This window comes from Marmota flaviventris, chromosome 6 (genome assembly GCF_047511675.1).
Source record: "Marmota flaviventris isolate mMarFla1 chromosome 6, mMarFla1.hap1, whole genome shotgun sequence".
Classification (NCBI taxonomy): domain Eukaryota; kingdom Metazoa; phylum Chordata; class Mammalia; order Rodentia; family Sciuridae; genus Marmota; species Marmota flaviventris.
The window spans coordinates 13,847,303-13,862,638 of record NC_092503.1 but is presented as its reverse complement, the minus strand read 5'-3'; the positions used below and the strand labels follow the sequence as shown (position 1 = coordinate 13,862,638).

The 15,336-nt window shown below is 34.4% G+C and overlaps 1 protein-coding gene across 10 annotated transcripts in view; it reads right to left on the bottom strand.

Moving 5' to 3' along the window:
- Syne1 (spectrin repeat containing nuclear envelope protein 1) overlaps positions 1–15,336 on the bottom strand; it is a 436,344-nt gene that overhangs the window by 284,654 nt on the left and 136,354 nt on the right. For all 10 annotated transcript variants that reach the window (XM_071612898.1, XM_071612903.1, XM_071612905.1 and 7 more), the window contains 7 exons: positions 11,777–11,889; positions 11,054–11,222; positions 5,694–5,790; positions 4,946–5,148; positions 2,399–2,563; positions 1,779–1,931; positions 93–236 (listed from right to left, as the gene is read on the bottom strand). In XM_071612898.1, coding sequence (XP_071468999.1) covers positions 93–236; positions 1,779–1,931; positions 2,399–2,563; positions 4,946–5,148; positions 5,694–5,790; positions 11,054–11,222; positions 11,777–11,889 — 1,044 coding nt within the window. The remainder of the gene's footprint in view (positions 1–92; positions 237–1,778; positions 1,932–2,398; positions 2,564–4,945; positions 5,149–5,693; positions 5,791–11,053; positions 11,223–11,776; positions 11,890–15,336) is intronic.

Here is a 15,336-nt window from a genome sequence, read left to right as displayed (position 1 = left end):
TTGCTGACAGGGAGCCAGAGGGGGCAGGGGACAAGCTGAAGGTGGCTCGGGTGCCACTCTACATGCTGTGCATGGAAGTGTTACTCTCGCACCTTGGCTAGCTGCTCTTTGAGCCTGGACATGGTTGCAAACATCTCGCTGGCTTCTTCTTGGGGGCTCTCTTTGGCAATGAGATGTGCTGTCTTTGTGATCATCTTGTACTGGGCATCCATTACAGGCACCCTCTGCTCAATATCCTGCATGAATCATTGAAACAGCTCAATTAACACATGACACATTTCCTTTTAATCTCAAGATTCCACAGAAGGCAAAACAAAAATCAATATGCACTTTATGAAATTCTATATGCGTAGAAAAGTTTTCAAGATTCTGGTCATTGCTTTTCCTTCATTACTAATATATTGTTATGGGTCAGGCTACATGGGCAATGACCAAACAGACTCCATTTTTTTCCTTGAGACCCCACATCATATAAAAAATCCTTCTCCCATGGAAAGCCCCACCTCTGTACCCATCAACAGTTGCTTAGCTAGCATGTTTGGCAACACAAAATGGTAATTCTTATACAACGTAAAAGTGTTCTCTCTTTTTTTCTTGGACAATGTACAGAGATTGATTGTCTAGATGTTAGTAACGATTCTTTAACTTTTACACAATTAGGGATGTTTTGGCCCACCTCTTTGCTGCTTATTATTTTATATCTCATGACATTTATGGTTTTGAATCATAGCAACAGCCACTTATGCTTTAATATGGTTTTTGGACTATAAAATGTGCATTCAGATCCCAGGAAGGGGTCGAAGGTTATAGACTTGCAGCCTACCCCTTGGCCCGCCAGATGGTGGATCTGGACCACCAATTGGTGAATCAAGTTTCCATCTCCTGCTTTAAGATCAACTTGGTGATTTATTGCAATCTTGCTCTAACAATATAGGCAATATTACACAGATAAAAACTTCCCTTTAAAGGTGACCAGCTATCATTAACATAAGGACTAGGTAAATTAATCTTTATGTTTTTGATGAATATGTTAATGTAATATAGAAATACTATATCATGTAAATGTATATTACCAATGTGGGGAAATTCTGACTTTAAAACTTATTTTTTTTTCTTAAAAAATTTAAACATTGTCATTGCAGAAAACTTATAAATTAGAGATACTAAAATAATGAAAGTTTAGGGAACATATATATAGTTTTCTCACACAATAATAGCCAAAGCCACTATCTCATCATTATATTATTAATGTTTCTTTCTGGTGTGTGTGTATATACCCATTGTTTTATTTTTACAAGAACAAAAATGACAAGTTGTGGTTTGCTTTTCTCACTTAACAATATACTATAAAATATTTTCATGCTATTAAATATTCTTCCACTATTTCACTTTTGAGAGCTATAGGCTGTTCAAAGTACATAAATACCACAATTCATGTAATAAATCCTTTTTTGTTAGATGCATTTATATGGAGGTACCACCTATAGATGTCTCCTGGTTTTGACTAGTGTTTTACAATTTGATTGTAGGAAAAAAAAGATCTCCAAATTGAAAAATTATTTTGAGGTTGCTTCATATGACTAAAACTCTCTCTTTAAAAAATTCAAGGTTTTTTTTTTTTTTTTTTTTTTTTTAATGGAAGGCATGAATCAGTATGGACCTGTCAAAATGATGCCCAGGAAAAAGAGAGACAGCTTTGATAATGATTTTGCAAACTTGCTGATCTTTATTTTCACAAGAGGATGGAGTTTTCATTTTATGACCCCAAAACCCCTCACCTCTAAGTCTTGAATTAACAACTTGATGTTAATAAAAGAGACGTCGAAGGGCTCTGAAAACTTCCTATGGGCTTCAGTTGTGAAAACAGAGAGGGTAGTAACACAGTCTGTATATTCCTTCTTCATTCTGTCCATCTCATCTGCTCGAGCATACTGTGAAGAAAGGAGGTGGAGAGCATTTGAAAGCCATTAAGCTGTAACTCGAGAAACCCTCAACCTGCACTTTGACATAATGTCTTATGCTCTTGGATTGTTATATGGTAAGAGCCTCTAATTCCTGATTCTTATTTTAGATAGGTTTGAAGTAAGTCCAATTACTTTGAAAGGAGAAAAGGAACCAGCATAGCAATGCAGAAGTATGATTTGAAAGTGAATCATTCCATACAAGTAGGCTCCATATGTTAACATAATCCTTAATCAAACTCTAGACTTCTGTGCCATTCCGCTATTACAAATGGAAAAGAAGGAATAATCAACTCTATCATGTATTGGTTCTAAACACTTCTTTATTCTGTCTTAATAAGCTCATGCTATAAAAGTAAAATTGCCTCTAAACAGATTGCTTATCACCACATTTACAACACAGACACGTTTGAAGTGAGTACAGATTTGAAACGTACTTGCTTGACTTCCATAAACAACTCCCTCCACCTCCCATTGAGCAGTAGTAATTGCTGCTTAAGGTCACGGGAAACCATCTCATCACAAGTTTCAATTAGAAAATTGCCAGCATCATTCATGGCGGTATGCTGCTGAATCCAATGAGGCAAATTTCGAAAAAAATCCTAAACAACAAAGAATGTGTTATATTGTAAGACATAAATCAAATATTAGTAACAGATATAAAAGTTACCAGACTATGAAATATCTGCATTCTAAAGTGTGTGTAAATTTTAAGCCTTAAATCTCTTTCAAAATACAATTTTTTTTTTTAAAGAGCAAGAGTGAGAGAGAGAGAGAGAGAGAGAGAGAGAGAGAGAGAGAGAATTTTTCTAATATTTATTTTTTAGATTTCGGTAGACACAACATCTTTGTTTGTATGTGGTGCTGAGGATCGAACCTGGGCCGCACACCACATCCCCAGCTCCTCAAAATACAAATTTTAAATAAAATTTCAAAATATGAACTAGAAGCACCAAGTCTCTTTTATTGACTTTGGAAATTGTCTTTGGAGATAGGGTCTTGCTACTCTCGTTACTCTGGCTGGCCCTGAACTCCTGGACTCAAGAGATCCTCCTGCTTCAGCCTCCCAATTAGCTGGGACTATGGGTACATGCCACTTTTCCCTGCCCTTAGTATCTTTTATAGGAATAGTTATGCTCTCTCTTTTGCTGAAAAAGAAACAGAATATGGTGATTCTTTTTTATTTCCATTTTGCAGTTGAATAAACAATGAATGAATTTCTGTAAGCATCAGAGGTTTATTATGCATAGCATTCAAACAAGGAAACACTAGTGCCAGGGAATGTAAGAAGCATAATATATAACAGGGAAATAAACAGCTTTCTTAAAATTTTTAAATATATTTTTGAATTGTTACTTTTGTTTAAAAATCTGTGTGTGTGTATATATATATGCATATATACACACACATATATATAATATTAAGATAATTAACAATTATGGGGATAAACATCAATTGAAACATTTCTAAATTAAATATTTGCATCAAGAACATTTAATACAGTAACATCCTTTGAAGCTGATTTATTGCCAAATTTGCAGCCTTAAGCAAATAAGAATGTTTCAAACTCATTTCAAACTAAATGTATGTGTTCACATATGCACACACACATACATCACAGTAAAAACCAAGGAAAATTCAAACTTCATTTCATAAGCCATGTGTGGGAGGATTTTCTACATAAATAGATGAGAACATTTCTGTTTCTGGTGGTTACATTCTTTGGATCAAATTAACACATATGACATCTACCAGGGCACTGCTGGTCTGATCAGAAAAGTTAAAATCTGTGTGGGTACTTAGTTTTGTCTTGTGTAGATATTAAAAAATGTTTAATTCATATGAATAAAAATGGGAAAAACACTTAAAAACAATAGATTTACTTGTGCAAACAATAACAGATGATCCAATCTTGGGTGGCAAGCACTAATTTATTCTTTTTTTTTTTTTTTTTTTTTGAGATAGGATCTTATCACATTGCTCAGGCTGGCCTTAAACTCCTGGTTCTCCTGCCTCAGCCTCCTAATTACCTGAGATTTTTAGGCACGTGCCATTGCAACTGGTAGCAGTAATTAATCTTAATGTATGTATCATATGTAAGACCAACATTTTAATCTTTTACATATACATTGATATTTCATTGAAAATATCAGGTTTCCATTTTAAGATCTATATACATAACTCAGTCCATTGATATTTATATATAAATGACATTCAAATGAAATAGTAACCCCCCCCCCATGTGCACACATATATACACTTGTAACCAGTGAAAAAAGAAATCACTTCTATATAGATTGAGGGTTGATGAAGTCCAGAACTGAATCTCTAAAGAGTTAAAAATGTGGTGGTCCAGCTGCTTGATGGTGTATGCTACCTCACAGAATCAGTTCTATGTTATTCAGTGTTGTTTTGAACCTCTGTTAAAGTAGAAAATCCACCAAGAGTGGTGTCTAAGATATTCCCCTCCACATACAGAGCTTGCTGAGCACAGGGCTATTGGCACTCAGGGGATCCTGCTGGACACCACCCCCATCCATTTATTGGTCATCTGAATATAAAAGTCATATGTTAAACTGACCAGGTTGGGGACTGTTTTAACTGAACTTTAATTAACCAGTATTTATTGGTCTACAATAATTTACTAACCTGAAAGTGAAACTTTTAGGGCAAAGTGAGAATTCTTGAGTCAAACTTGCAAATATATAATACTCCGTAGTGAACTATGCTACAAAAACTGTCTCTCATAGCCTGGCATAGCAGAGCACATGTGAAATCCCAGCAACTCCTGAGCTGATATAGGAGGATCACAAGTTCAAGGTCATCCTAGGCAACTTAGTGAAATCCTTATCTTCAAATAAAAAGGGCTGGGGAATCTAGCTTAGAGGTAGAGCGCTCCTGGGTTCAATTCCCAGTACCATACATAGAAAGAAGCCTTTTACTTCTAAATTCCTGTCTTTTCCTTTTGTATGAGACAGTCTTACCTTTTTGGCAGTTTCTGATTGACTTAGCATTTTTTCAGCATCCTCTAGCCATGCTTGAAGACTAGCCACTGTGTTGCCATAGCGATCCCAGTTAGAGATCACTTCCTCCAGCATGCTCCTCACACTCCGTACTTCAACTGAGAGATTCCTCCACTGAGCTGTGGTTTCATTCATGAATTTCATCACATTCTCAGCTTCTTCCACTGCAAAGATAAAACCAGTTACAATTTTTATTTTGTATTTAAAATCCTCCATGCCTTTTTTCCCCTGTGGTCTTATATATTGGTGTGCATGCAATAGTATTAATCACCAATGCTAGAGTTCATTTCCAACAATTATGACATATTTACAAATTGAAAACAAATACATTTTACAAACTGTATCTTCACACTAACATAACCTCTCATTTCCCTGATTGTGATATTCAAATTATTCCATTTTTTTTTTGCTTTTAATCCTTAGAATTTAAAATAGGATGAAAATTGTGACTTAGAAAAAAATGATGCTTATTTTGCGTTCTTAGAAGATGACTACATACACACCACACACACAACACATGAGTATAATTGCATGGGTTAAACACTGCACAAAGTCAAGAGAAGTGAATCTAATAATGTCCTCTCCAAGGCCAATGGCATGGTCACACAAAGATTTTGCAGAGAAGAAAACTGAACTGATCACATTGAAACCTGTGGATTGTAAACGCTAATGTAGTCATCACTGCAGCAAATTCTGCAGTGTGTTTTACCTGAACCGTCTGCTTTGACGTACATCTCAGCTGTCTGTTTCAGGATCTGGTATGTCACTTCATATTGTTCAAAGAACTTGCTATTTTCTATGAAAGACTAGAAAAGAAGGAATGGTTGGTTAGGAGAAAGGAAACATGGGGCTAGTGTAGAAACGGCAGAGTCAGTTTTCTTCATTATAGATATGTGCATATTTTATCCAAATTTGCCAACCTCACTCTTCTTGAAAATATGAAATTAATTCTACTGTTCCAAATAACATAAGGTTATTCTGAGCATATAAAATGATTCTATACTCTTTCTAACTCAGCACTAGATTGAGAAAATAAGCTATTTTTTACCACCCAAGGATTTGTTCTTTGATAAGACAGAAGTTTCTCCAGAGAACCTGGGCCTAACATTTAGAAAGAACTAAATTTGGAGGAACATTTCAGTGTCCCACTGTGTTTAAGCTGTGTGAGTCTGTTGTTCTTTGAACATTAGTTCTGGTGAATGACTGATCGAGGAACTTAAGATTATAAATACATGACAGGGTATACTTAAAATAAAAACTGGAAAATTTTAAATGATCAAATATATCATCTGTGTTATTGATGGCCTCATATTTCAATTACCTAGTATAAAATTTACAAGACATGTGGTATCTATATCTGTATGTAATTTACATATGCAATAGTCAGTGTTGGCAAATAGATAAAATAAAACCAAGAACATGCAAAAACAAATTCTCAGGTTAATATTACTATTGTTTTTTAAATTTGTTTTAATTAGTTACACATGACAGTACAATGCTCTTGACATATAATACATTTGAATCAGATGGGATATAATTTCATTTTTCTGAGTGTACAGGTTGCAGTCACGTATATACCCCTACTATTGTTAATGTTATAAAATAACTCCTGTCTCAAAGATGGTTCTTACTCCTATAAACTAGAAAATTAATGATAATATAGTTAACATATCACCAAAGTATCTTGAATTTCTTCTAAGAGTATAATGAATTCCCATGATTTTAATTCATTAAAATTCTTGATAGGTGTCACTATCATAAAATTCAAAAATTAGCCTTCACAAACTAGCTGAAGTCCTGTGTAGTTTGCTGATGTATGCTCCCTATAGAGATGCAAAAGACTGGTATGTAGATACAAAACTCAGTGTACATCAATTACATAGACATCCCTAGATTTTTACCAATTTTTCCATTTTCAAGATAAAATTTAAATATATATAATACAAATATAGTTTAAAAATATAAAATACATATATAATTTTAAAACATATATAATACACTATAGATCATTTTACAGTTACCAAGCCTTTACTTGTAAATAAACTATTCTTCAGGAATAAAGTGAATAGAAAAAGCTGTGGATTACATGGAATGAGAAGTTCCATGATCAATATTTTATTTAATAACTTTAATAGGCTATACAATTTTTCTTTGAGAATTGCATAAGACAATAGTATCTGGTTAATTCCTTATTTAGCCTTATTATTTATTTCTAATTCCCAGTTGAGAAAAGAGTAATTCACTGGAATTTAAGCCATGATTTTATCAAAAGTAAACAAGTCATGATTTGATCAAAACTGGAAAACCACATCTAATGTTCAAGACACTGTTGAAGAAATTTAAGAAATAACTATATTTGACAAAGTTTAAGAAAATAGTCTCTGCAAATTTTAAAAAGAGTCACTGCAAATTTCAAAAAGCTAATGGGAAAACAATTGTTCTAAGTGTCAAAAAAGGAAAAATAGTGCCTGTAGTGGTAGGAAGACTTAAATACCTAAATAGTCTAGAACAGTTTACAAATTAACTAAAAACCAATAAAAGAAAAACCTTATTTCCGGATTCATTTTTGGTCCAAGGGGAGTGTTTAAAGAATGCTAGAAATGTAGAAATTTATTAAAGTATTTTTGAGCTCTCTTACTAAGAAAACTAGGTAATTAACTTTTAAAAGAAGATAAACTTGTTATTTTAATTTTTTGATTTATGTAATTTGGTTCCTTCTAAATATGGAGTATATGAATTATCTTGCCTATTACAACCACTTTAGAAAGAGAACTAGTATATTGCCTTTTTACTGAAAGCTGTATGGACGTATCTATTATAAGAAATGTATAAGTAAATATGAAGATGAATATTTTAAATACTAAGAAAAGGATTAGTTTACTTCTTTCAAAATTAGGCTGGAATTTGGATGTAAAATTTAACAAGTAAGCTATGTTAGTCAAGGAACTTTTAAAGTTAAAGGTATTTGAAGAAAAATAAGCTATGTCTTATGACATTAAATTGAAAATATTAGCAAAGTTTGATCCAACATAGTCTTACAAGATGAGTGTAGATATAATAAATAAAAAGCTCATTGATTTAATTCAATGGAAGCTAAGCCAGATAATTTAAGATTTTTAAAATAAATTTTGAAAAGTGGTTTCATCAGGATTCAAAATTTATATTAATAAATTAGTTACAAATAATAAAACAAATATTCACATTACTGATATTGTACCCACACAGACCACAATTCCAAGAGCTCTTTCTTTCTGTTACATGAAACATCACAATGTATCTTATTTTTCCATGTTAGAGTTGAAGCATGTTTAATGAACATGGTCATTGCCAACAATTCTGACAACAAGGACCAAATTAAGTACCTTCAGATTACCTCACAGTATTTAATCACGTATCAATAGCATATGGCCAAGCTTATCCACCATGAGCATCTGTGAAGCATTTTCCAAGAATTTCTAAGCACTCAGCAGCCACATACCAGAGCTATGGAAGCCCATCTCTAATGCTCTTAAAAAGTATAATCTTTCTGTTTTTCAAATGATTAAGAACGAGAATTCAGACTAAGGAAAAGATAATTAGGGACTCTTCACAGCCTAAATATTATTATGACAGACACGTAGCAGCATGAGGCTCATTACGATATCTTAGTTTAAGGAGCCAAAAAAGGATAGCATTTAAGCAACTGCCTTCATGATTTTATTGAAAACTCCTCATGATTTTTGAAATGGTCTGTTCTAAACTGAATGATTTTCTCCTAAAACTCCAGAAAGGTTGAAAGGTCTATGGGGTGTGACATGTAAAATAGTATGCTTCAGTCTTTATTCCTTTCTAACTCCTGTTGTTCTATTATCATTATCATTGTTATTTTTATTACAAACTTACTAACCTTCTAAAACTTCTAAAAGTTGGCTTTCACAAAGTCACAGGTATTAAATAGACCAGGATTCAAACACATCTCTCTGTGACTGATGGCACAGTGTCAATAACCCCTGAGCTCTGAGCCCACACCTAGCTGCCTAGCACACACATAACAGCCCTGCTAAGGCTATAGTTTGCAAGTGTGGAACACTATGAAATCTGGACCAATACGAAACAGAACCAATGTCTAAGTGAACAACACTCTTCAGTTCACTAACATGGCAACATGTATCAATGATTTAGTCTTTTCATTAGTTTTTTTCTCATGGATTATTTAGATAGTAATATTCAGTACGCTTGCAAAGGGGAAAGATCTGGATTTAAATTTCAACTCCACATCTTACCAACTCTGCTTCCTGAAGCCTGTGTCTTGGCCTTTGAAGGCCCCAGTCCTTCTACCCTGTTTGCTGAGTACAAATCTATGTGGAAACACCCAGCCCAAAAGACCATCAAGGGGACAAAAAAATGAAACACTCAATATCCAGTTATTAAAACTGTTAAGCAAAAAAAAAAAAAAAAAAAAAAAAAAGATCTTAAAACCCTTAATGAAAAGAAACAAGAGCAATAAGTAGGTATTTTTCACAAGGGAATGAAAATATTAGGGAATATTCATTAAAACATGCTGTGGATATAGGGTAATTATCAACTTCATAAATAATTGTGAAAATTACAAAGCAGTGTGCCATTAGAAGCTTAGTGAACTCTTTAACTTTATGGAGTAGGCAAGAAGTATTGACTTTTGATCATTAATAACAATTCTCTATTTATATATCTTTTGAGAAGTTCAAAGATAATTATTAATATCATTGTATTGGAACGTTAACCTGGTGAAATATTCCCATTAGATATTTAAATATGATTGGCTGTTCTAAAATAACTAGAACAAAGAATGAATCCTGTATAATTAACTACTGGGCTCAGAGTGCATCATTTGGTATGACTAAAACTGAAAATATAAATGCATATCTATATTTAATATTTAAGACATTAACAATTTCTTAAATTAAAAAAAATAAAATTTTCATTAATTTCTGAAATAACTACAAATGAATAAAGAAACCTATAACAGGTTTCCCTTTTTTTGGGGGGGGGACAAATGTTTCCTAGAAAATTTTAGTCTGGAGAAAAAATTTTACTGTAAACCAGTTAAATCTTTTTGTTTCAATACATGTTGTTCACACATCACTTAGAAAGTAAAATTATTATGTTGCAAAATAAATTATGGTTTTAAGATGCTTCTGTAAAGATACAATTTTCAAAAGTATTCAAGCACAAGGATTATTAATTCACTGTGACAGATTAGGTTACAGTGGGCTTATGTTTTAAACGTTGATCAATTTATCATTTGTAATTTTGTGTTTAAACATAAATGGAAGAGCACAGGACTGAGATACCCTATTAATATGAATTATATTAGCAAACTGGGGCTGCAAATAAACTGGGGGGCATGTTTAATGGACTAAGAGGAAATATTTAAATATAATGCACTAACTTCATGCAAATGGAACTGTTGGTTATAGAACAATATGATTCTTACATTAACAAAAGGCTATAATTTCAAGTAGATATAGGATTACCCCTACTAAGAGCCCCAAATATGAGATAATCTTCAAAAATTAAGTTGGTAGAGATTCATACACAAAATTTTACACTGCCTGTGTGCACACAGGAGCAAGAAGCTCAGGGAATGACCATGAAGGAGACACATGGGCCCCCACCTAAAAATAAATAGTTCCCAAGTGTACAACTGAAAATTGTTCCCAAACTACTGCCAACTGGATTTTAGAAGACATGAAGATAACCTTTATGTACTGCAATTCAGTTTCAAAGGAGCAACTGGGTTCCAATCTAAGGATTGGGTATGCAATTCAAAAATATTTTTAAGAAGTAAAGCCCAGTCACATGGTTTAATATGGTTAAAGCAGCAAACCTGCCTACAGTATGGGGTTTTAAAGAACAAATTCCAAAGAATATAAGTTTATATTTTAGATGATTTTGAAAAGCCCATAACCTTAGATCTAATCCATTTAACACACTGACACTTTATGTTTTAAATTCAAGATTACAACAATAATGTCAATTAAACTAGCAAGTGTTAAATGCTAACTCTATGAGTCCCCTGGTTTCTCTGGTAAAGCAGCAGGGACTTACAATGTAGTTTTGTAGAAGCAGCTCCACCGACTCTCGTCTCCCGTACTTGATGATCCAAGACTTTAGCTTTGACTCTGCAAGAACCAGCAGTGAGAGCAGACGGTACTTTAATTCTAGAAATTCCATTTTCATTAAGTGCAGCTCTGATGTGGAGGAAACAAAGTGAAACCTAGAAATAAAACAGGGAGATTTCACGGAATGTAACTAATAGTAACAGAACGATGCTTACTTAACCTGTTACATGGCAGCCTTAAATATCGGGCAGCTACAAGGTCCTCCAAACTCTAGCTAATCACTACTGTCTGGGGATGGGTTCCTTTTCTAACTCTGGGTTTAAAGGCAAAATATTATTGATTGAAGTCTTTGAGTTAGTTCTCTCCCCTGCCAACACATCTCTCATCTGTTTCTTTTATAAGCTGTTTTTGCAATATTACATAATGTTCCTTACAGTACTGAGTAAAAAATACAGGCTCTGAAGAAACCATGCCTGTGATTTTCAGGCTGTGGGTACATCCAGGCTGAGTCTTTTCAGTTAATAATATATTAGAATGTTGGAATTCTTAGCATATATTATAGGAGCCTACTTTTCATTTACCAAATGCAAGCATCTATGCTTTTAAAAAACAAAACAAATGATTGACTAAAAAGAAAAGAAATGTAAAAAAAATCATCTACCTAGGATTTTAAAAGAAGACTTCATTTAAAACCAGATAATTCTCTTACCTCTCGGCCATGTCCTCTAATTGATCAGGTGGCACTGGGATCCCGTTGACAGACCTGGTCCGATAGATTTCATGGAATGCTCTTTTGTGGGCATCTGTGTTTTGAAGCAGATCCTAAGATACAGTTTTAAAAAAATAAAAAATGAGGAAACATGTTCACAGGAGGCTGGGAAGCATAATTTTCAGCCTGCACAGATGACTCAATGTATTCAACAATTTGATCTTGCTGCCACATTCATAAGCAGCCTGGTGCCTACCCCAGGCTTTTACCTTGAGCGGGAGCCCGGGGCTTGTGCATAAGACACCGTGCTAGAGCTGTGTCTAATAATTATGGCATCTTTTAAACACACATGACACTTATACAGCAATGCATTCAGACATTTTAAAGGTACATGATCCAAAGGGAAATGTAATTATTGCTATAAACAACAATTTCAGTATTTTTCTCCTTCCTGAAATTTTGGATTCATTGGTTTTTACAAAGCATAAAAGTGAGCACAACATATTTAACTCTTTAATGGTAAGAAGTAACAGGCTTTCTTTTTTTAAATATTTTTTAGTTGTAGTTGGACACAATACCTTTATTTTATTTATTTTTATGTGATGCTGAGGATCGAACCCAGTGCCTTGCACATGCTAGGCGAGCGCTCTACCACTGAGCCATAGCCCCAGCCCCCTAGAAGTAATAGGCTTTCTACTGTTATTTTACTTTGAATGTGTGCAGGCTATTTTAAGTAATATTTGCTTGTCATCTCATGTAAACTGATAAGATTACAATATATTTTGAAAACATCCTTTTGGTTAGAAATTTTTCAAGTGCAGGGGATATCTTATATCATTTATTTAGGTTGGTTTGATCCTTCTTGGTTTGTTTGTGGCATTTTTTTACCATCCACAACTTATTTATAAAGAGAATATTTGTTTTACCAGAACCCCTAGCCAATCTGTCCCGCATACACAAGGAGAGAGTGAGGTGAAAAGAGATTTATGGCATATTTTCTATAGTTTTAGTTAGTTTCCCATCAACAGAATAAATACTCTATAGTGTGTCACCCATTGAAAATTAACACACATAGTCCACCAAAATGACAAACTAAAATTAATATTATTTCTCTCAAAGTAAGATTTTGTGGATCCAATGGAGAAAAAAGACACAAATATATCCCAAACCAAAAAACAGTTGAGGGGAGAAACAAGCAATGTCTTTATATTATAAATTAAAATGTTAAGGCCTGTGTGTATTTGTCCACTTAAGTGACATCTTGACATTATCAAAAACCTCAGGGCCAACCTTTGATAAACTTTGCTATGATCACATTTGACTTAAGCCTATAGATAATTGTAGATAGACTCATGAGTCTTGGTGCCAGACAGAGGATCCCATGAGCAGCCAAGACCTGACCCCAAGAGGACAGGGGCCAGAGGCCTACTCTCAGAGCAGCCCTGAGGTTAAGTAGTTAGTCACTACTCCTTTATCACACACTGACACATTTCTGTGGTTTATGATCTTGGCTAATTTCCTCAAGCGACTGCAGGGCAAACTTGGAACTGTCACCGCAGCTAGCTCTGATTTGCTATACCTGACAATTTTTAATAGCGTATACATTGAAAAAAGTCTTTACAAGATATCAAAACAAACAAAAACATCTTCACACATAGGATAAATGAACATCTACGGCTGGCATAATGTTACAACTTCCTTTGAAAGGCTCTTTCACTCTAAAACAACTCTAGATGTTGAATGAACCTTGTGATTTTAATTCATCTTACTCAATTCATAGAAAGCAAGCAAGCAAGCAAAAAAAAAGGTCTCCCATTCTTAGTAAATCATGACACCAAATGATCACACAGCTGTGGGCAAAATAAAAGTGAAAAATGAGATTGTCTTGGGAAAGTAGCTAGACACTGCTTCATGATATTGGGTCTTGGAAAATAAACAGGGTGAGACGTTGAAACTGGATTTCCTCCATGTAACCAGAGCTCTTGACCAATGTGAATGTGCTGGTCCGGCTGCCAGGAAATACAATAAGGAGAGAAGCAAAGATCATCAACCACAGGAAAAAAGCCACCATGGGTGAGAGCCAGCAGAAATAGAAAATTAATAGCACTAGAGAAATGCCAGTCATTTAATACTGGACAACACAGTATGTAAGTCAGAGGGAAAATGATCTGGCTAAAGTGTTCTTCATTCTTATACTATTTAAGAGGATGTTAAGAGATTAACTTTCAGTTTTGTCAAATATATATGGCCAAATTTTAAGGAAAATGTACTATGCAATTAAAACAAATAACTTTGCAGCCACTAGATAGAAAACCATAGAATAAATAAGAAAACCAGCTAGTCAACAAACAAGACCTCCACCATAAACTTTTAAATAGCATGAATGTAGTAAAAGGAGGAGTTAGAGGAGGGTAGAAGAGGAAAAGAGGAAGAAAACAACCAGGGTAAATAGAAAGCAGAGTGAGATGATAAAAACAAATTCAAGTTCAATGTATCAATACTCAGGAATAAATATGAATGTGGTATAAACTTATGAGTTAAAAGGTAGAAATTGATACGGGTGCTATGGTGCATGCCTGTAATCCCAGCAGCTCAGGAGGTAAGGTAGGAGGTTTGCAAGTTCAAAGCCAGCTTCAGCAAAAGTGAGGTGCTAAGCAACTCAGTAAGACCCTGTCTCTAAATAAAATACAAACAGGGCTTGGAATGTGGCTCAGTGGTTGAATGCCCCAGAGTTCAATCCCTGGTATACTCCCCCTCCAAAAAAAAGTAGAAATTGACAGTTTGTAGAAAGAAACAAAATAGATTAATTTGCCTTTTACAAAGAGAGACACATAACCATGAAGATCACGGGTAGGTTGAAATTAATAGGATGGAAAATTACATGTCAGATAAAAAGTAACTGAAAGAAAACTGGTATAAAAGTATTGACATCAGCCAAAATAGATTTTGAACCAGAAATCATTAAAAGGAGTTAATTGCTTAATGATGTAGCTTGCAACTTACTAGAAGATACATATTAATTCTGAACTTAAATTACCTAGTAAGTCTCAAAACAGATAAAGCAAAAGCTAATAGAACTACAGGGAGAGGACAGACCCACCCACTGTGGGAACTCCGATGCTGGGTCATCTCCACCGTTTGATCTCTTAGTATGGTGGCTTAGTCTTTGATTCTTTTCCTCTTCCTGTCTACACTTCTGTATTTCATTTCCAGTCCCATATCTTTAAATAAACCTCTATGTGTCAAGGACTGCATTTTTATTTCCAGTCTGTGCCTCTTTCCAGAGGTCTTGTCTGGTATCCCCGACTGCCTAATCCACAGGTCAAGTTGCAGGAGAAGAGACCTCATCTTGCCCCACACTGAACATGTAATCTTGCCTCCTAAACCTGCATCAGTGTTTCCCCATCTCAATTGATGGAAACTCCATTTTTTCAGTTACTCAGTCTAAAAATCATAGGTTTATTTATGATTCCTCTTCCTTCACAGTCCATATTTGATGCTCAAAATATATTCTGAATCTCAGCACTTCTCACCAGCTCTACAGCTTCCAGTTTGGTTCA